The 22,722-nt window shown below is 36.1% G+C and overlaps 1 protein-coding gene across 4 annotated transcripts in view; it reads right to left on the bottom strand.

The window, feature by feature from the left end:
* Nucleotides 1–22,722, bottom strand: part of NKAIN3 (sodium/potassium transporting ATPase interacting 3) — a 372,388-nt gene that overhangs the window by 79,444 nt on the left and 270,222 nt on the right. For all 4 annotated transcript variants that reach the window (XM_068671974.1, XM_068671972.1, XM_068671971.1 and 1 more), the window contains exon 4: nt 3,839–4,036. In XM_068671974.1, the coding sequence (XP_068528075.1) occupies nt 3,839–4,036 (198 nt within the window). The remainder of the gene's footprint in view (nt 1–3,838; nt 4,037–22,722) is intronic.

Raw genomic sequence — 22,722 nt, 5'->3', positions numbered from 1 at the left:
CAGGTGCAGCATTCTATGCATATAAATATATACATATATATATACACCTTTTATTTCATTTATTTTTTTTGGACAAACACAGCAGATTATATATCTGGACAGGTATCTGATATTTGCCCCTGGAGGGATATTTGACTCCCTATCAATTGGAAATGCTCACCTTTCCAGTCATTTGGACAACAATTAGCATGATAAAATGATTTTTTATGCCAATAAAGTTTTTGTTACACTGTAAAATGGTTTGTTACACTCCTACTGCTACCAAAAAAAGAAAAAAAAGTTATGAAAATTAAGTAGATTTTAAGGTCCAAAAAGGAAAAGTCTACTGTGGGGACTAGAAAATATGAAAAAACAAACAAACAAACAAACAAACAAACAAAAAAAAAAAAACCACAGGCCTTCTGATCTACATGTCTGGCCATCTAGTAATTCTTCAGTACTGTAAAAAGACAACCTAAATGACCTTTTAACTAACAACTGAAATTAGTATCCCAATTAGGAAAACAGTTATGCATCTGAAATGAATGGGAGCCTCCTCAGGTCAACAGTACTCAGAAAATGGGAGGAAACTGCAGCAAGTCTGATAATCTAGGTGGTGACTTATATTTTGTGGGACAGTAAATTAAGCAAGGCTAAATTACAATTCTAAATGGAAATTGAAGTACAGACTCATATGCTAATCACACTGCCTCACAGATGGAATAAGGAAGATAATAAGACTGGAGGAAAACCCTACTTCGCATATTTTAACATTGTGTATATCAGTCAAAAACAATATCTGAAACTGAAACTATTTAATTCCCAGTCAAGCCTTACAAGTTCCTGGCACATTTTGAACTTGCAATGAATTGTATACAGAATTTATTTATGACTGTTCCAGGTAATCATTCACACAACAAGGAACGAACATTTTATGGTTTACATAAAGCTGAACAAATTATTACATAGGTTTTCTATTTTTCCATATGTATATTTCATTAAGTTTATATATATTAAATGCTTTTATTCTATTATTATAATATTTCTCTCTGTGTTCTTGTCATTTGGTAAATTTTGAGGTGAATTTTATTACACTAGATAAGCAGAGAAGAAAACTGTTCTTGATTTCAACCACCAGCTGTATTTCCACTGAACTCTAAATTTAATCACAAAAAATTTTTGATCAAATCACAAAAAAATCACAAAAAATCTATAAAAAATTCTGAATATCACAATACATTTTTCTTATAGAAGTGATGAATAATTTATATAAATATAATTTGGAAATATTAATGTTTTTTCCTATTAAATAGACCATACTACAGTTTCCCTTGTATGGGCAAAACCAGAGGACTGTGAGGGAAATTTTCTGCAGATGCAGAGATGGACCTGATGGGAGAGGCAAACCCTCACAACAGTAAGAAAGTATCAAACCCTTACAAGAGTAAGAAAGCTACACTCTATCAGGCTTTGAAGTTGCAGTGTGCAATATTCTTTTCCAAAGCCTGCTTGCATTGTAATTTCACAATGTATGTCGACACATACAGGACTAAGCCTCAAGAGAAGTAATTTTATCTTCATTGAAAAATATCTTGACTCAAAGTCTTTACTTTCTGACTGAACAACACTCAGGAAAAGACTGGTTTAGGTGCCTGTGATGTCACTAGTGCCTGAGAAGCTGGAAAAGGCACATGTGATATGGAAGCACTTGTGATGTCACTGGTGAACTAAGAAAATGCACTAGTTCAGCTCTGGACTTTCAAGTGGAAGTTCACTAATCACTGCTGTAAGATCAAAGTTTATTAAATTTTGACTCAAAGCAGTGGTAAGACAATAATATTTGGCATCTTACAAAAGCATCCTTTAGTAATGCTGAGAAGTCTAAAACTTCAAGAGTTTTAGACTGTGAACACTACTGTGTTCTAGACGGTTAGGCAGTTCTAGACAGTTAGATCTATGATAGATAATAGAAATCATCTAGGTCCTGACCCTGTCAGCAAGACTTCTAAATAGGCTGATGTCTACCCTCCAGAAATCCAAGGTAACAGCTCTGTTAACCCCTATCTTACTTCACCAAAGATCAAAAACTCTATTTCATGATTGCTGTGCCCAAGACAGCCTCCAGCCATCACATCACCCCTAAGTCTTTCCCTGTTTGCAAGGATAGGTCAAGTGAAGCACCTTCCCTAGATGGTTCCCTCACCACCTGTGTGAGTAAGCTATCCTACACATACTCCAAGAATCTCCTAGACTGCTTCCACTCTGTGTTACTTTATTTCTAGCAGACATCTAGGAAGTTGGAGTCCACCAAGAGAACAAGGGCTGGTGATCATGAGACTTCTTGTTGCTTATAGAAGATTTCATCTGCCTTTTCACCCTGTGTGAGTGGTCTATAACAGACTTCCAACATAATATCTGTCTTATTGCCCTTTCCCTGACTCTTACCCAGAGACACTCAGCCCTTTTTATCAACATCTCCCAGCTATGTGCAGTCAAGACATTCCTTAAAATACAGGGCTACTTACCTCCTCTTCTTCTCTGCCTTTCTCTCCTGAAGAGCCTGTTACTTCTATTACATCATTCCAGGCATGCAAGCTGTCCCAACATGTACACTGATTTTTTTTTTTTTTTTCATTCAGAATATAAATGTCATTAACTTGAGAAAATGTAAAAATTAAAATCTGGACATAATTTTAAACTAATAAGCTTAAAATCTCGAATCTCTTTCTTTGTTAGTAAAGGACTTACAAGTCAGTTAGTAAAACATCTTGAAATACTGAGTAGACCAGGAATATCCAGCCTATCTGGTTGATCAGACCATGGAGTTTTTTTCATGGAGCAGGTGTGGACTTTAGACCACAACTCTTCTCTGACTGTCTGACAAGCACTGGAGGTCATAGTTACAACTATGAACCATGAACATTTGTGTTCTCAGAATAGGTGCAGATATCTAAGGCATATCAGAACCATGTGCACCCACATGGTGTGAACCATTTGCTATGTACTACACTCAGCTATGTAGAGAAAGAAACCAAGAAAGAGGTACTACTTCTAAATCACACAAAGTCTGTGCCAGTCAAGATTTTGAGCATAAGCAGAACCTGCTACCAAAATGAGGAAAAGCTGTGGACAAGACTTGGCTGCTGCTCCCAGAGTAATTCATCGAGCCCCGGTGCTTCTTTGAATTGCCCATAACCCTCAGGTGCCCATTGTCCCATGGCTCAATGACCATGCAATAGACAGCATAATTTTTGTAATGACTTCTAGTGCTTGCATTTTTTTACTAGTATTGCAACAGCAAAAAGTAGATCATGAAGGCAGAGTATTCTGATAACCCAGAGAGCTGGGAAAGAACAGATAATGTCATTAAATATACATGAGCACTCCCATTCCTAATATTTCCCTGACTTTTTTCAAGTGTCACATTCATATCTCCCTTTGGGAGAATCTTACCTGTGTGTCGAGTAAAATATATTTATATTCAGGACTGAATAAATACCATCATTGATTGTGAACTTTGGAAAAGTTTAGGCCAACTGATTTTGGACAAGTCTGTTCTCCTTTTCAGTATGTCTCAATGAATGACAGATGAGAATTTGAAATAGTTTTCACCTCTCCTAGCAAAGGCCAGAATGAGGACTATGCCACTTTGTCACTTTTGTCGTAGGCAAAGAGAAGAGCAGTGTACATTTTAATAATGTGACTCTCATTCTCTAATTCAAAATACAATACAATTCCAAATCCATGCTGCTATTGATCAACCACTACATCACCTTGTCAGGAAAGAGGCACACAACAACTGATGACTGAATGCGGAAAGACGGCTTGAGTCCGAGTACAAGAGAAAATTGGTACTTACGGAGAGGAGTATTTGGATAGCACTGTGAATAACCTCTAGGTACTGGAAATCAATTATGCAGCCTGTCACAGAGACGTAGGAGTAATCATCTAGGATGCCAGGAGAAGAAGGACGCACCACCCTTCGTATGCAGCCGGGCCCATGCTCCCGCCACCAAGATCGGTGCATTGAGATGTTAAATGTCATGAGATCGGTTTCCTAGGAGACAGGGAGGGAAAAAGCATGAAATCCTCAAGCTCAATATTATTTAAGATAAAGAAAGGGAAATAAAAAGTGATTTTAGTTATTAAAATGAAAATAAAATAAATAAATAGCCTTCCTCTTCACCCACATAATCTTAACATGAAAGTAGACCATTAAGAGGGAGAGAGAAAATTGCAAAGGTTTATTATTTATTTTGTAATTGTGCATTGGAGTTTTTGTCTGGTAGAAGGGCCATCATATCACGTACTACACAAAACACAGTGAATATCCTATGTCTCCATGGATTCACAGCCTGAAAAGCAATTTTGTTTTTACTTGATTAGAATTTGATTCAAGGATTATTTTTTGAACAAACAACAGAGACAACTTTACTCCATGGTACTGGAAATGATCTAAAAAAAATTCCACCACATTTATTTAAGTTAATTATTATAGAAAAATTAAGTATCATTTTGAATTAGGCTACAGCCAGGCAGATTGTCCCACTTGCCAATGGTTCAGATGAAATGTTCTCTCCAGCCAAAGATTTGGCTGCCTTTCCTTCCTTCTATTACCTTCATGGAGATTATCTTCTTAGCTTAGATAATAAACCCACTTCTGTGAACTGATTTCAGTTTAAAATAAAAGGAATAATTGCTCTTCATTCACATCAGCTTCAAAATCAATGACAACTTGTCCAATCAGTCTACCCATAGAAGTAGCATAACACACTAACAAAAAGTACACTTGGTACAAATTCCAGTTCAAGAAAGTCTTTATATTTCCCTTTGATAATTACTTTTATTCTGGCTACACATGAAAATTAACAGGTGTTACACATGGTCAATCTCTGTTAGTTAGCAGTAAGTAATCAGCCACTGTGGTTTGATGTTTTACTCTTCATAACTTCTTTACCCTTTAAATGCAGATTTGTAGGATCATTATTCACAGTTGATGAAGCATTTGTCTTTTGACTTTGTATGTCATTCCTTGACAGTGGTTTAGAAATTTTTCAGCTGCAATATGAAAATGATTTACAAAATCAGAAGTTGACAGACAATTCAGTATAAAGAAAATATAATTATAAATACAGTCATAGGAAATAGCTGAGGCTTTCTCTGTACAACAATGCCAGAGATTGCATAGTGTTATCAAATGTTTTTAACAACTGTCAAGTGTAGGAAACACCATTTGTCAAGCAGTACACAGATACTCATCTATTTTGGTAACTCTTTGTTGAGTGGGAATATGGATTTACCATGTGGGTTAGTCTATATCAAATGTTGCAAGTTAACACTTCGTTATCATACTTATGGGAAAAATTGTGGAGTCCGTGTGTTTGGTGTTGTTTTCATAATTTCACTTATAATTTCATGGTTTCATATTTTTCTTTACCCTCAAAGTTTTTTGGTTTTTTTTTTTTTGGTTCCATTATTTCATTTTTTTCTTTCTTTTGCTTTTAAGTTTTATTGAAGTTTGTGCTTGGGCAGGTAACAGCAAAAGGCAAAGGAAGCCAGTAAACTTGAAAAGGAAACATCTCTGTTACATCTTGCAAACACCTTTAAAACATAAGAATTTAACGTGATTTTGCTGATTATTATCAGAGCTTGTTTACATGGATCACATCTGTAGTTTCGTTCATATTTCAAAGTTCCTGGTGACACAGTGAGAAAAGGAAACAGCAATATTATAGCTAAAATTACTTTATATAATTAGAAAGAATAGAGATATCATCACAGCAATTGCTGCTTTTCTTCTTATTATTATTCAGACATTATGGATAAAGGCTATAAGTAGAGCTTTCTAACAGTTATTTGTCACTGTGTATATATATGTATATATATGTCCTGAGTCCTCAAAACAGGTAAATGATGATAATGATGGCCCAGTAAAGATCACTTTTAGAAATGCAAACAAAACCACCTGGTGCACAAGCTTGACCTCTAAAATATCACTTCACACATTGGCAGACGTATGCTGTTTGAGCTGATAAATGTTAAGCTGTCAATCAATAAATGAAAGCCTAAAAAAAAATCAATTTTCTTTTTATTATTATTTTTTTTAAGCAGCCAAAGCACACTCCCACCTAATTTCTTGGAGATTTTAAATCTGTGAAGTCTTTGGAATATACCAGGCTTTGAAAAATTAGCCTGTATCTTCACTACTACTTACAGTAACATAGAAAATGAAAAAACACTTTGGCTGGGTATACAGATTTTAAATACTGGTGTACTTCTGAGAGTGTTTCGGTATCTGTAAATTCAGTGTTTGGAACCTCTGTGCATAAGCTGATGCACAAGTGGATTATTGTATGTTCAATAAAAGTTAAGAATTCTTTCAGAATGTACAAGCAGGTACTTGATTTTTTTTTCAAGAGATAACGTGCTATTTTCCAGTGTAACAAGCAACCATTAAGCAAATGGTTATAAAATGATCAGACTTCATCAGGTGATGTAAACTGTTTATTTCTTACAGAAGAATGGTGCCTATTCATAATAAGAGACCAAATTCCAGGCTCTGTACAAAAGACATAACTCTGTCTCTTTGATGAGTCAGTTGGGATTCATGTAATAACTGAAATTTCAATTATGAATTGAAAATTGCTGTCTTCTGAGCTACAGATTCATCATGTTTCTTGATCTTGATTCCATACATCAGCACACAAACCAAACTTCTTCAGCTAGTAACCTGTCGGGAAGATGCCATAAACTTAGTGTAGGTAGAACATAAATAATAGGACTTCTAGGAAATTCATGTGGCACTTATGGAAGCGATATAGCAAAGGGAACCCCCATGCTCTACTTTTGAGCATAGGGATTTCATTCAGCACTGAAGAAATGCTCCAGTACATGGTAAGAAGTTTTCACCTGAGCACAGGATCAGCACAATAATCACACTTCTACTGATGTAGAGTCCTGCTTAATGGCTTTTTAAGCTTTTAAACTATGTATAGGATTTGTGTTGGTTGTCAACCAAAGGATTAATTTTGATCATTATTGGAAATCATTGCTACAGCAGGTGCTTTCTTTTAGGTGAGACATAATCCCTTTAAGTCCCAATAATACTGTTTTCTAAGTGCTTGGAGATAATGTTTAATTTCGTTATATCTGCTTAAATTCCACATTTGGTTTCAAGCAGAGATTTTCTATATTCAGGTGGTGGATCTAGATAAATCTTATCAGATAATAACAGATAGCAGGGCTTAGTTTTAAACTAAGTAACAATAATAAGGATATTTCTTTCATTTATTTGTTTACTTTGTGTACAGTGACTACAAAAAGCAAAAAAGATCATAAAAATAATGATAAGTTAAGACTACTTAATTAAAATCACCAGATCTAAAGAAAGAAAAGACAATAAAACTCCAGGGGAAAAAAATAACAAACAAGATTCACTTATGTAACAGACGTATTTTATTGTAACATAATGATTATGCATTGTAGATTTTTTTCACTGTATGTTTCTGCTTTATGCCATGCTATTTTGTATTTCTTTCATTCCTGAAGAATAGACTCTTAGGAAAACCACTAACAGAAACATTTGCATGTCTAATTGGATGGAGGAGAAGCACTTTTTCTTCCATAAAGCAGTCACCACTTGAAATTTCACAGAAAGATGCAAGAGCAAGGGCTAGCAAAGCATAACAGTAGAGATCTGGACATTATTTTCACATGTGCAGTACCTAGCCCCTACCAATACTTTTTTATTTTATTGATATATGCCATAATTTATATTATAAATGAAAATTATTTAGGCGGAGGCTAATGTTAACAGGTTAATGTTAATAAACATTCTCATCTCATTTCTAAGACCAACAAGTATGGTCTAGTTCTCACTTGCTACCCAGTTTCTGTTTTTACCAATGAGGAGAAAAAGTTTATATCAAATCCTAAGCAATAGTTAAAAGGTAATGCATGTAGTGGTAGGAGAGCAGAATTACATTACATTTGTAATTTCCTGCTCCTGATTAAGCTTATAGTTAAACTTATAGTGGTGCTGGCATGGATAAGGAACACACATATTCTATTATATTCTATATTCTATTATATTCTATAGTCTATATGATATATAGAATATTCTATATATCATATTCTATTCTGGTAACTAATTTCGAGGAGACATTAACCCCTATTAGATATAAATGATGTGTTCCAGTGTTAACAAAACCTGCTCTAACTGTAGAAGAGGTCTGTGGTTCCCACTGTAATCAGAGTCTCACACACTGAACGAATCCTGTAGCCATGATATTGAACTATGGCTGAAGGAAAGGATTCCCATGATGTCAACCATAACTACAGTTAAAAAAATTGTATGCATTTAATCTCAAAAAAAAAGAAAAAAGGTGTTTGAGTTAGGCAGTACTGTCTTTACTGTTTTTTACTGGAGCGCTTTGCCAGAATTTATATATATGCATATATATGCACACACATATATATATGAATGAATATATATGCATATATATGAATATATATATAAAAATACATATATATATATATATATATATATAAATACATATATACACACACACACGTATATTTTTTTAAAGTGAGCAAAATAACTTTGGGCAATTTGTTTGAAAAATGCATAGATGATCTACTGGAAAGATTAAAAAGAAAAAAAGGTTCATCTGCATTGTTTAATTTGCCACATGCTCATAAATCTGTTTCCTGTCTTCTGCAGAACTTACTTTCAAAGTGGAGTGTCTTTAGAAGACCAGAAGGCAAGAAGTCAACAAAAGAAGCACACTGCTGTCTTCTTTATTCAACATTATTATCAGTCATAAGAACCCATCAAGGGGTTGTTTTCTGCAACCTGTTTTCTGCAACCTTCATCTCTCAAAGGTGAGCTCTCATGTTTGGCAATATTCAGATCTATTCTCAAATCTCAGTTTTATGGCTCATGTTTTTTTCCTCCACCACTTTTGTGGCAGTCTCTGTGTCTGAGAAACAGCCCAAGAGGTAATGTAGTATAGCTGAAATAAGCTCCAAGATCAAATGAAAAAAAGACATGAGAGAGGGTGATTGAATCAATATGAGCCTTACTCATCACTTGTCATAGGAAGTTCAACAGGAGCACAAAAAAGTCACAGCTGTCCAGAAGAGCTGTTTTGTTCCCATGGGGTCCTTGACATGCTATTAAGCCAAGAACTTAGTCTGAAAATTGTTCTCACCTATTCCCTCTGACGATACAGACAAAGATAAGAGACAAACCAGGTTTGGACTGATGGCAAACTGAGCACTGCTTTCTGTTTTGAAGACTGGAGATGGGATAAGGGCTTGTGTGAAGTCAAAGCAGACTGGTGTGTTCCTCAGTCAAGCCCTATGCAATTCTGACTGAAATGAGTCAAGATGATACTGACATGTAACTATAACAGTGAAAAATTTGAAACAGCGTCAGCGAGACATATATAGTCACCAAAACAAATGCTGTATGAAAACTTCTCAGGGCAGATAGTCAAGAAAGGCAAAAGAAGGCCTGGAAAAGTCTTGGAACACGCACACACACACACAAGATTTGAAAAAAAAAATCCAATTATTGGTCACAAAAATTTTCTGTCTAAAAGGTTCTTAAAATTATGAACCTTTGAAAAAGGAGTTTATAATGTAAAGCAATTTTCAGTCTCAACATTTCATTTCAACCCATCTTATCTTGGTTTTGTTGCTTTTAAACAATAATGCTCAGATCCCTAAGGAGTTCTACATACATTTGAAATATCAAAAAATTAAATTTTGTCACCAATATATCTTCCCTGAAAGAAAAACTGCTATAGGAAGACTCTAGCAATGTTAATAGGGTCTGGTTTGACTCACTTGTGCTGAAACTGTTTGTTCTTATGTAGTTCTCCATCTTTAGTACCATGGGCATCCTGAAGTGACAAGCCTTACAAAACCAATCCTTGCATGGGGTAGTAGTTCTAGTGTTCCTGGGAAATGTATGCAAATAGGAGACACAACTTGTTCCAAAAGCCCACATAATTCAGTAGGAGGAACAGATGCAATCTAGCTTGCAGCCAAAACAGGATTCATCTTTGTTGTTATCCAAAAAACTGTATTTTGTGCACAGTGGTTGTGAACAAAGAAAAAATATGGTGATAAAGGCATGATTAAGAATACAATATTGCAGTAATAGTACAGTTAATTTTAATAATTTCCTTAATTTCTGATTGGTTCTGTGCTCTCTTTCTGTTGTGGATGTAGGAATACTATAACTTCCCCTGCTATATAATGAGATAAATGTTATGCAGGAAATAAATGCACAAGAGAGTGGGTGCTAAATTTAAGGGTCTGCACCAGAATCCAATGCCATTAAAATGAACCATAAAAAGATTTTTGAAAACTCTCTTGAATGTTAAGATTTCCAGCAAGAAAAATAACTCCCTCTTTTGAGACTAACTACAATGTTCATACCTGCATCCAGGAACACTTTTAAAGATTAATAGGCCAGTTTAAGCAACTGCTGTTGTGTTCTCTGCTTTGCTTGCTTGAAGCAATACAATTGCTCATGATATTGCCAACCCTTGTTGTTTTATGGCAAGTCTGGTTATGTTCAGCATTTTTGTTAAAGGCTCCATTCCCAGGGACATGAGATTACAATAAGGAGTTTGGCTTGTTACAAAAAAGTGAGTTGAAGAGTAGAAACTTCAAAAATCATGAACCCTACTGATAGATACTTCCGATCTGTTCTGTAACTGGCATTATTTGCTGCTCTTCTTAAAGCTTAGCTCCTGGGATCTATCTGTGAAGCACCTGAATCACAGTTCATGGCTATCTAGGACACCATGTCCCCCATCTTGTACTATAGTCCCCCATAGATCTTGGATGATCACAGATCCTTCAGGGTATAGGAAAGGATCAACTGTTTATTAACTATGAACTGATCAAAGAGTTCAAAATTCAAAAGCACCCCAAAGAGCTTAAAAGTCAGAAGTCAAAAGGAATACCCAGTTTTATTGATTTTTATATCACATCATATGATTTACCGTTATTTCTCTTAGGAAATTTGAATACATGACTAAACCCTAAAAATTAAGAAATGAAAGGACATTTGTAAAAAACAAACAAACAAATAAAAATGATCTAAATCAAACCAAACTAAACCAAATCAAATCAAACAATAAAAATGCCACCTTTTCTAGTTTACAGGTATTGTTATAGTTATGAGCAGTTGAAAACATTGTTACCAGCTGTACAGGGCTGCCTTCTGCATTACATACCTTTTTTTTTAAAAAAAAAATTTTAGAGATTGGAACCAGAAGGATCTATGCACTCACCACACCTTTTGAGTGGACTCCTATGTAGTTTATTGAATAAAACTGTCTGCAACCAACTGATTGCGAAGAATGAGTATCCGCAGTGCTGAAGCCCTCCTGAGGACTCAGAATACAAAATGAGAAGAGCAGCAGCAAGCAGCAGCAATGTATTGAACTAATAGGGGACGCTTTTCTTACTATTTTTATTTAAATGAAATACAAGATGTAACTTTTTTATTATTATTTTTTTTCCTGTGTTTGAAAACAAACATCCTGATTACACTTTTGTTTCTATATGTCTGGCATGTGACATCAGGTCATCATATTTTTACTAGTCTCCCAAGTTTTGTGGTGTTGTTTCCCAGTGACCTTGACTTTGGGAAAGTGATGCTTTAATCACAGACCTTGCTTGAATTCTGCTGGAACAATGTCTTTGAAATATGTTTGTTACATATATTTAAAAAAGCAAAGAGAGTACCCATAGAAACTTTAAGTTTAGATGATGAAATTTGAAATCTTCTCTTTCCTAGAGAGGAAGTGAAGCACTGACAATGAATATAGAAAAAGAATCTGCTGTATCAGAGCTCAGATAATATGATTTCTTTAACTGAATTCCAAATTTTCTATAAGCATTAGTCCATATTTTAGGTTACTTAAAACATTTTATGTATATAAATACATGCATACTTTGTAATTTTTGTATTGAAATTATGCATGTACTTATATATCTACATGAACACATAAAATAAGAATACATACATTTACACTTACCTGCAAAAATTAATGACTCAACAGTGCCTTCCTGAGAACATCTGCCAACTGTAGCCAAAGCAGGCAGCATTAATAATATCCTTGAGCAATGCCTGGCCTTAATCAGATGAATCTAATTTCCTGCGTAATCTACCTCCAAATCTCAGTAACTCTCACAGACATTCACACGAAAGAGAGTTATAATTTGTCCTCTCCAGTCATTTCCAGATTTTCAGAAGATTATCACAGGAACAAGGACCCTTTTTTCTCTGACATGTGCAGGTTATCGTTGTTTCAGTTGGGATAGAGTTAATTTTCTTCCTAGTAGATTTTGTAGTGTACTTTGGATTTAAAATGAGAATAATGATAACACACTGCTGTTTTGTGCTTACATTAAATCAAGGACTTTTCAGCTTCTTATAATCACACTTTAAAAGTTCTTTCCATGAGATTAATCAGAAAGATCTGATAATGTTCAGTAACTTTTGGAAAATGTCATGTTTGTTGTGGGGTATTGTGCTTACTCATACATTTTTTTTTTCGTTGTGAAGAAATTTCTCACAAATGTACTTCTACTCAACATGATTTAATATGTTCCTATAAAATGTACTTTTAATCCAGGAGGAAAAGACATAAAGTTCTGTTAAGAACTTCAAGTCTAGGCAGATTACTTAATCATCCTGTTAACAGATGTTAAACAAATCTGGTCACTTTAAGAAATGAATAAAGCCATAGACAAGCCTAATGATCCATTCATTCTTTAACATCACAGACTTGTCTGTAATCCTTCATCAGGCAACATTTAATATAACTTGCTCCAATAAATAAAAATAAAATGAGACTACTGCAAAAATGTAAGAGCATATCAGAGAAATGATTTTTTCATTTCACTGTCAAATTTGAAATTATCTTAACAAACAAAAAGAAGGACATTGATCAACTTTCAGATAGGCTGATACAGTTGTGAATGACAGCAGGACACAAATGTAAAAGGACAAGTAAAATTAACATCCCTTTATTTACTGAAATTAGAAAATTGAGAATGCTACATAAAGAGCTGCCCAAGATAAAATATATAGAAAAATAATCTTCAGTTTGTATGAGGAAACAAAACAAAACAACATTGACATTGAGGACTTTTTCTATATGCTGCTGTGTCTACAAGTTCCAATACATTTCAGAGTTCATTAATCTTTACAATAAATAATAATTATTGATATAACTAGAATTTTCACTGTGTGTTTTATTTTTAAAACCATTTAAAAATCATTGATATGAAGAGGTCAATGTAACTCCAGAACACAGCTGAAAGTCTGATCAGTCTACAAAGCTACTAAGCTGATTCAACAAGCATGTATGCAAGTCACTTAATTTCAACAAGCATCCCGTTGACCTTAGGGATCTACATATATTTGCTGGATTAAGGCCAGCAAGTAAGAACGAATAAAAAAGATGTGAGAGAAGGAGGAGAAAGATAAGAACATATGGGCATATTCTTGACAGCCTAATTGTATAAACCTTGGAGATAATACAGTTTCTTATCAGTACATCCGATACAGATTTTTTAGCTTAATGCATAAAGAGGAAGGTTTCTTCAGACAAACACATGGTGTGTGTTGCTCTGTTGCTCTAAAACTCGAGTAAAATCTGCCCACAGATCATTCTAGTAGATGTTAATGTTACTCCCAGGTACAACTGGTGTTTTTTCAAGTATACTGCTTTAAAGGTGAATTATCATTTCAGTCTCTGGGAGAGGAAGAGAAGCAAAAAGAGACTAGATCATAGAATCACAGAATCATTTAGGTTGGAAGACACCTCTAAGATCATCACGTCTAACCATTATCCTAGCACTTCCAAGTCTACCACTAAACCATGTCCTAACCATCACATCTACATGTCTTTTGAATGCCTCAAGCAATGGTGACTTCCCTGGGTAGCCTGTAACCTTCCCTGGTCACTTCCCTGGACAGCCTGTTCCAATGCCTCACAACCCTTTTAGTGAATAATTTTTTCCTAATATCCAACCTACACCTCCCCTGGCACAACGTAAAGTCATTTGCTCTTATCCTATCAATTGTTGCGTGGAAGAAGAGACCAACCCCCACCCCATTACAATGTCCTTTGAAGTAGTTGTAAAGAGTGATAAGGTCTCCCCTGAGCCTCCTTTTCTCTAGGCTGAATAACCCCAGTTGCCTTAACTGTTCCTCATAAGACTTGTTCCCTAGGCCCTTCACCAGCTTCGTTGCCCTTCTCTGGACACTCTCCAGAACCTCAATGACGTCTTGTAGCCAAAACTGAACACACTACTCGAGGTATAGCCTCACCAGAGCCAAATATAGATGGACAATCACTTTCCTGGTACTGCTGACTGTGCTATTTTTGATACAAGCCAGGATGCTGTTAGCCTTCTTGGCCACCTGAGCACACTCGATCATGTTCATCTCACTATCAACCAATACCCTCAGATTCTGTTCTTCCAGGCGGCTTTCCAGCCATTCTTCACCAGCCTTTATGGGGTTGCTGTGTCCCAAGTGCTGTGCCCCGAGTGCTGGACCCATCACTGAGTCTTGTTGAACCTCATACAGTTGGCCTTGGCCCATTGATCAAGCTTATCCAGATCCCTCTGTAGAGCCCTCCTACCCTCAAGTAGATCAGCACTTGCACCTAACTTGGTGTTGTCTGCAAACTTACTGAGGGTGCACTCATCCAGATCATTGATAAAGATATTGAACAGAACCGACCTCCATATTCAGCCAGGGGAGACACTGCTTGTGACCAGTCTCCAATTGGATTTAATTCCATTCTCCACAGCTCTTTGGGCCCAGCCACCCAGCCATTTTTTTCTCCAGCAACGCCTATGTCCTTCAATGTCATGAGCAGCCAGTCTCTCCAGGAGAATGCTGTGGAAAATGGTGTCAAAAGCCTTACTGAAGTCTAGGTAGACAACATCCCTTCATCCACTAAGCATGTTACCGTGTCATAGAAGGAGATCAGTTTAGTCAAGCAGGACTTGTTTTTTGTAAACCCATGATGACTGGGCCTGATCATCTGGTTGTCCTGTATGTGCTGTGCATTGGCACTCAGGATGATCTACTTCATAACCTTCCCTGGCACTGAAGTCAGACTGACAGGTCTGTAGTTCCTCAGGTCCTCCTTCCAGCCTTTCTTGTAAATGTTGTTTACATTTAGTTTATGCCTCACTTGCAGCCAGCTAATGTCTTTGGAATAAATAAAAAAGATGTGGATGGATTCAGAGCTAAGCATGTCTGGGGAAGATGATAGATAAAGCAGGTAAATATTGAGATGTGAAAATGTAAAGCAGCACAGGAGTGCTGCTGTTTCTTATTTCCCACTGGTCCTTGGAGAATTCCCCACTGCTGCTGTTTCAGTACTTGCCACTTTTCAGAGCTAGACATGGAACAACAATTTTGCTTCTTAAAGAACTGTGGAGAGTTGGGCCCTTCCAGAAAAGGGCTATGAAGATGGTGAAGGGTCTGGAACACAAGTCCTATGAGGAGTGTTTGAGGGAACTGGGGTTGTCTAGTCTGGAGAAGAGAAGGCTCAGTGGGGACCTTATTGCTCTCTGCAACTACCTGAAAGGAAGTGGTGGGGAGCTGGGGGTTGGCCTCTTCTCACAGAAGACAAAAGGGAATGGCCTCAAGTTGTGCCAGGGGAGGTTTAGATTGGAAATGAGGAGACATTTCTTCTCAGAAACAGTAGTCAGACATTGGAATGGGTTGCCTAGTGAGGTGGTGGCATCATCACCCCTGGGGGTGTTTAAGGAAAGGCTGGAAGTGGTGCTTAGGGGCATGGTTTAGTGGGTAATGTTGGTAGTAGGGGAACAGTTGGACCAGATGATCTTGGAAATCTTTTCCAACCTTAATGATTCTATGATTCTGTGAGGGGGTGGGTCAGCTTGTCATCTGTGTACAGGCTGCATTTCTGTGGGTATCAAAGCAGTGACACCAGCTTAGGTCACACCAGCTGTGGTGAAGAAGACCAAGTGGTGTGTAGTACATTAGGATGTTGCTTAACAGGTCTGTGGATCAAGAATGTGAAAAATCTCACCAAATTTTGCCTTGGTACTTCTAGATAACTCTTATTTCAACACGTGTAACACTGCATGTCCTAACATCTACACATTCATGGATTCAATTTTACATCTCAGTTGTGTACTAGCAATATGACCACATGGCCACTAGCAGTACCAAGACATGCAGAAACTTTGGGAAGCTTTGAATTAGTTCCCTCTAAACCTAACTGTGGGATAAAGAAGCACTGGGTCTGATCTGAGGTAAAAGGATCTGATAGGACAGGCTAGCTACAGATGGGCAGCTGTAAAGTCGCACCAACATTTATACATGGAAAACAGAAATGCCTTCACTGCCCTCCTCTTAACTTTGTTGTTCTGTTTGGAAGCTTTTTTTTTTTTTTTTTTTAAATACAGTTATGCATGCAAACACAAGGAGGGCAATCAGTTATTCATATACTGTAATAAGGTATATCTATGAACAGCATGATATTCTGCACGGAGGGAAAACTTTGCTTCACAAGTTAGAAAACAATGTGACATCTGCAGTCGTCTGCAGTTGACAATCCTTTTGAAAACTGAAATTGTTATTTCTGATTTTTTCTCTTGCCATCAGTAAACACAGATATTAAATAGTAAAGATTCATGACCTGAACAGGAAAATTAAAATACATATATATAATATTTAAAAATGACTATAAAAAAAAGAAGAAGAAAAAAGAAAAAAGAAAAAAGAAAAAAGAAAAAAGAAAAAAAAAAAAAGAAAAGAGAAAAAAGAAAAAAGAAAAAAGAAAAAAGAAAAAAGAAAAAAAAAAAGAAAAAAGAAAGAGAAAAAAAAAAGAAAGAAAAAGGAAAAAAAAATAAAAGGAAAAGGAAAACCTTGAATGTTCCCATTCTGTTTCATCTTAAATGCATTCGTAAGGGAGCAATTTTTCAGCTGAAAATGTACTCCCATGGCAAGACTACTAAAAAACAGTACTAAAAAACCCATATGTCTCATGACTTACCTCTGAACAAAGAATATGGCCTACTTACAAACTCATGAGGCTTTCTAATGGGGATCTAATTTCACAGCTTTAAACATCATCTAGAATATGGTAGAGTATAATTCTGCTACTAGTCTGTTTCTTAAGAAATACAGAAATGTGATGATTATTTCACATGATTTATAAGGTCATGCTCTCTGGGGACAGCGACAGGACCCGAGGGAACAGCATGGAGCTGGGACAGGGGAGGGTCAGGCTGGGGGTTAGGGAAAGGTTCTGCACCCAGAGGGTAATCAGGCACTGGGACGGGCTCCTCAGGGCAGCAGTCATAGCACTGAGCTGCTGAAGTTCGAGGAGCGTTTGGACAACGCTCTCAGACCCATGGTCTGGTTTTTGGGTGGTCCTGTGTGGAGCCAGGAGCTGGACTTGATGACTTTTGTGGGTCCCTTCCAGCTCAGGATATTCTATGCTTCTATTATATCAAACAGATCCATATTTGAAACATAAAATGAAATGCTCAAGATGTCACCTTTAAGAATGCCACTTCACATGACTTTACTGAACTTTTTAGACTGAAATTAATGGTCTAGTTGCAGTTTCTTTTTAAAATAAATACTTATAAAAGCTACCTGATTTTCAAGAGATCCCAAAAACTTATAATCAACTTCTAATATTTCATTAAATTCAGCTTCTACGTGGGAGAAGAAAATAAAAGGTTAAATTATTTTTATTGGTATAGATCAGAAAGCATGAGTCTCGAAAACATCAGGCTAAATTTACTGCATTGTATTTTATAGATAGAAAATCTGCAGGGTGCAGTTCAGTCCACTAAGTCCACAGCTGGCCTTCACCTCCCACCAAATACTCTCTGCAGAAGATACCATGGGGTGCTGAGTGCTGGAAGCCATAAAATGAAGTAATATTTATGGAAAATAAATCGTAATCCTATAATCAATGACACTGTTCAGCTTTCTTTTCAGAAACAACATAGTGGATTGGATGCTCTGTTGATGTAGCTTGAAATTATTTCACTGGGTTAAGTGCTCATAAACATGGTTTACGTAAGTCAGGGCTACCCATCCTGTTCGGTAAGAGTATGAGCAACTACTGAAGTCACTGTGAATCAGAAATGTCATCTAATGCCCCCATTAAATTCCTAAGTCAAAAGTGAGACTTCATAGTAATTCATACTTGCTATTTTAAAGATGTAAATGGCCACTCATAATTCAACTTTTAAAAAAAAAAGTCATATGAGATAGCAGTAGTAAGCAGTGTCTAAATGTCATAAACACATTGTGGTGTTTACAGGTATTTTTTCACAATACATGTTAAGTAATTTCAAGTAGTGTCTGGCAGAAAGGAAATAGCTAAACTGAAAGGCTCTGTCATGGAGCAGACAGACACCTAACAAACAAATCCCTTAACATCCCCAAATGAGCTTTCTTGGAACGTACTTCCAGAATGGAGCATATTCAAGTGATCCCATTTAATGAGAGCAATGAAATAGAGGTACAAGTGAGGGCAACTGCTTGTGATAATATTACAATTCATGGAAGTATATCTGTCTTCTTCTCTCTATATTAGTGCCTGCCTATAAAATTCACCTTCCTCTGATTTGTGGAAAACATCTATGTTCTTCAAAAGTTGTGCTAGTCTGATGTGTTGGTCTCCAATAATACTTTAATAAAAAAATAAAGTTATTGTGATTACATTAACAGTGTTATAGAAGTAGACTTGTCAGCAAAAGCATATTTGAATAACTATGATTAACTTACTGGATTATAACTGTGAAAGGTGTACTTTCTTAGAAGTGGGGAGAGCATCTCACTATATGATTTGGACTTAATTCAAGTACAAACTCTCCCACAACTTTTTGAATTCCAGTCTCCGAAAGATCCACAAAGAAAGTGAGAATAGAAAAAATGGAGATCCTCTTACTTTCTTTCACTTACTTTCTAAGTAAGTAGATGATTTTCTTTACTTGAAATACAGTTAATAAAAAACCCGATGAACTGTATGTATGGATCACATCTGTAGAATGACTTCTTTGGAACTTTTACTAAAGGAAGAAAGAGAAAACCTTTCTAAGTAAAAGAAATTTGCTCCTTCTTCCTTGACATGCAGATTCTTTGAGCAAACTGTAATTTAAGAATGGAATCCATCTAATTCATGAAGGAAAACCAAATCAACCAAGTAAACAAACAAAAACATCCAAACAGAAACAAAACAAAACAAAATCTCTATTAACACAGCATGAATAAACTGTAAAGAAGTAAATCACAGATTGCCACATCCAAAGCCTGGTCCCAGAGTTGTACTATTTCAGCTAAATTGATAAAATTAAATTGGCAAGACTTCCACCAGCATAGAAACAATTATAATGTTATAAAGTTATTTTAACAGTATTTCTTATTGTGTTACAGAATGCAGAATAAACCAAAATGGTATAAGGAAGCTTTGTAATAAAAAGAATAATAACGACCATGGTGGTCACTATACCATCCGAATAATTTAATTAAAACAAAAATTTCACCCCTAACTCCTGTAGCAATATTGCTGTTTAGCTCAAGCCTTTACTGCCTTTAAAATGTGTAATGGTCTATCAAGGAGTAAATTACCCTGCAAATGTCATATAAAGGGGTCCTACTAAAATTACAATTGGCCATTCACTGCAGGTGTAACTCAAAGTGCACTAAAGAATTTGTTTTGCATATGGTCCTTACAGGTACTTTCAAAGAAATTTGATTTGATTTATATCATTTTATACAAGGAAATTTGTTTGATTTATACTTAACAGCTTCACCAATATGCCTGGATAAAGTACTACTCTGAGTGTAAATCTGCTGTGTTCTGACAGTGATCTACCAATCTTCTGAATATCCTGAACAAATTACCACAACTCAAGTACAGCACAACTCAACATCAAATGTACGTTGTATAGACTGCCTGACTTGCTGCATGTGTGTAGGTCAACTGAGCATTTTCAGTACATTCCTAGTGAAAAATGTTAGACCTATCATTCTCAAATAGCCAGTGCTCACAGGTGTATCATAAGTCAAGCATGATTTTTAGCCTAATTTTAGTTTGGTTCCCTAAAGAACCAAAGACGTTCATAGCATCTGAGTGTCTCAGTCTCTTAGTCCCTCAGTCCCCTCAGGGCATTTTAAGACATTCGCAGATGAGGAAAGGTATCAAGTTTATTAACATTCTTAAAGATTTCATTGAAATAAGTCACCGGGAAGAGCAGAAGTACCCTAGGGAAAGATTACATTTTTTGATATCAGAGAATCCATAAGGGAGATCGATGTCAAAGTACAAATAGAAGATGAGGCATCATTACTTCTACTACTCACAAAACTATCTATGTTGCATATTTACCAGATTTTCAACAATGTTATGATAGAATATTGTTAGCAAGGAGATTGCTACATTTTTGGGAGAATGGCGATCAGAAATTGTGAACTGTTTTCAAGGTGTCAACATATATTCGGTACCCATTAAAAGCAAAAAAGAAAGGAAAAAACAAAGCAACAACAAAAAAACATCCCCCATCATAGCCAACAAGTACATGCTTATCTTGTCCTGCTCATCTGCACTTAGGAAGTCCACGGATGCAGGACTTAGAGGAAGATCCTATGAGAGGAAGCTAAGTGGAAATCAGATATCTTGCATGAGGCAAGAGATTTCAAATCCTACAAACTTCCAGTATGAAGTAGGACAGTCACAGAATCACAGTTGGAAGGGACTTCTGGAGGTCATCTGGTAACACACCACCACCACCACCTCCCTGCTCAAGCAGGGCCACCTAGAGCAGGCTGCCCAGGACCACGTCTGAAGATCTCCAAGGGGGGAAACTCCACAACCTCTCTGGGCAACCTGTGCCAGTGCTCTGTCACCTGCACAGCATGGAAGTGCTGCCTGGTGTTCAGAGGGAATCTCCCGTGTTCCATCTTGTACCTATTGTCTCTTCTTCTGGCACTGGGCACCACTAAAAAAGAGTGGTGGCCTGTCTCCATCGTCTTTGCACCTTTCCTTTTGGTATTTATTAATAAGATCCTGTCTGAGCCAGGAATTTAGTTTCCACCAGGGTATAAAACATGAAAAAAAAATATAGCCACAGGAATTACTCCTTCAGAACGTGTCATGAGGCTGTGGCAACAAGAAATAGTATGTATTTTGTATGACATGCATACTCATCTGCAACACTAGGCTCTTTTTAAAAGCTATGAATAGTTACAAACCCTTACATGTTATATAAACAGCAAAGGATTATTGAAGTGCAAGAGAAAACAATTCAAAACTAATTTTATGCTTCAAGGAGAAGTTTGTCTGTCTAGAATATTTCCTTTTCTTTCCACCAAAGCTTAGACACTCTTCTAGACAAAATGGGCAATGAAGTGTATTGGTATACCTGCACTGAAGCTAATGCAGCTAAGAACATTTATATTGCTAAACAATTTGGCTTTGAGAAGATGGTAGTTGGGGAGAAAAGAAATTAGGCTTTAGATTCCGGCTTGGAAAAGCAAAAAATCTGAGAATAAGAAACCTGAACAGTTCTGAATACTGACAGTATCCCTTGGGTAATTAGAATTTCTGCAACAGCAACACTCTAGGTAGTAATGCTATTGTCATTTATAGCCAGAGAGAAAAATTATTAAGAGTTTAAAAATCTCCTGTGACTTAGTTTTATTGTTAACTTACAATCATATAACTAGTGCCATCATATTTTACAGCAATGTAAAATATTATACACATCTATGGCTGTGAATAATTCCAAGGGTCTGAATGGAAAGATACAGACTGATACTAACATTATCTCATTAATATTTAATTCCTGTCATGTTCAGAGAGGTCTGTTTTCTGAAATATATATTTATATATTTTGCTTTTAAGGTATTTAGGTGTTTTTAGAGTATTTTCACTGATCTTTATACTTAAAATTAGTTGAAATTATGAAAACATAATTGAAACATCCTGAAATTATGCAAACATCACAAATATTTCCCCTATTTCAGTACTTGATTTTGTAACCTGCATGAAATATCAAAGCTGTAATCATGCTTCATTGTGAATGCTGATTAGTTAGTCCAAGGTCATTACAGACCTGCTTATCATGTATTGCTTAGGTTCAGTTTTTACCTGCATGCTGTCTGTCTACAAAAAGTGGAAAAGTAGTTCCAGATCAACCTTATAGTTCTGCAAAATCTTGTCATCAGGATAATTTAAAGCAGGCTTTATTTATTTATTTTTTTTCTTTGCCCCCTATTCCACCAGCTAAAATAATCCCTCTTGCTGGACTCTGCTGTATGTAATACATTCGTCTTCTACACTCTTAGTAACTTAAATAGATGATATAGGTTTATGACATAAGAGTCTCTAACCTTGAAGGTAATCCTCAATGACTTGTTTAAAGGCGGACTATTTGGATTTTATTTTAAAGATCTTTCCAAAGAAGTACAATGAAAAGTGGTCTGTCTGCCCTCCATTTCTTCAGAAATTTCTAAAAGTGGGATCTGACAGACACCATTCGTAATGACACGATCATCAAGAGGACATTGTCACAAACAAACTGCTAGAAGCAATATTAACATTAACATCTTCCTTTTCACTTTAGGCATGATTTTTTATTATTATTTTTTATTTTTTTTTTCCTGAAGCACAAGATAATGGAAAATAGATTAGCAGT

Source organism: Anas acuta, chromosome 2 (assembly GCF_963932015.1).
Source record: "Anas acuta chromosome 2, bAnaAcu1.1, whole genome shotgun sequence".
Classification (NCBI taxonomy): Eukaryota; Metazoa; Chordata; class Aves; order Anseriformes; family Anatidae; genus Anas; species Anas acuta.
Note: the sequence above shows the minus strand (reverse complement) of the source record. Positions and strands in the feature narration are given on the sequence as shown.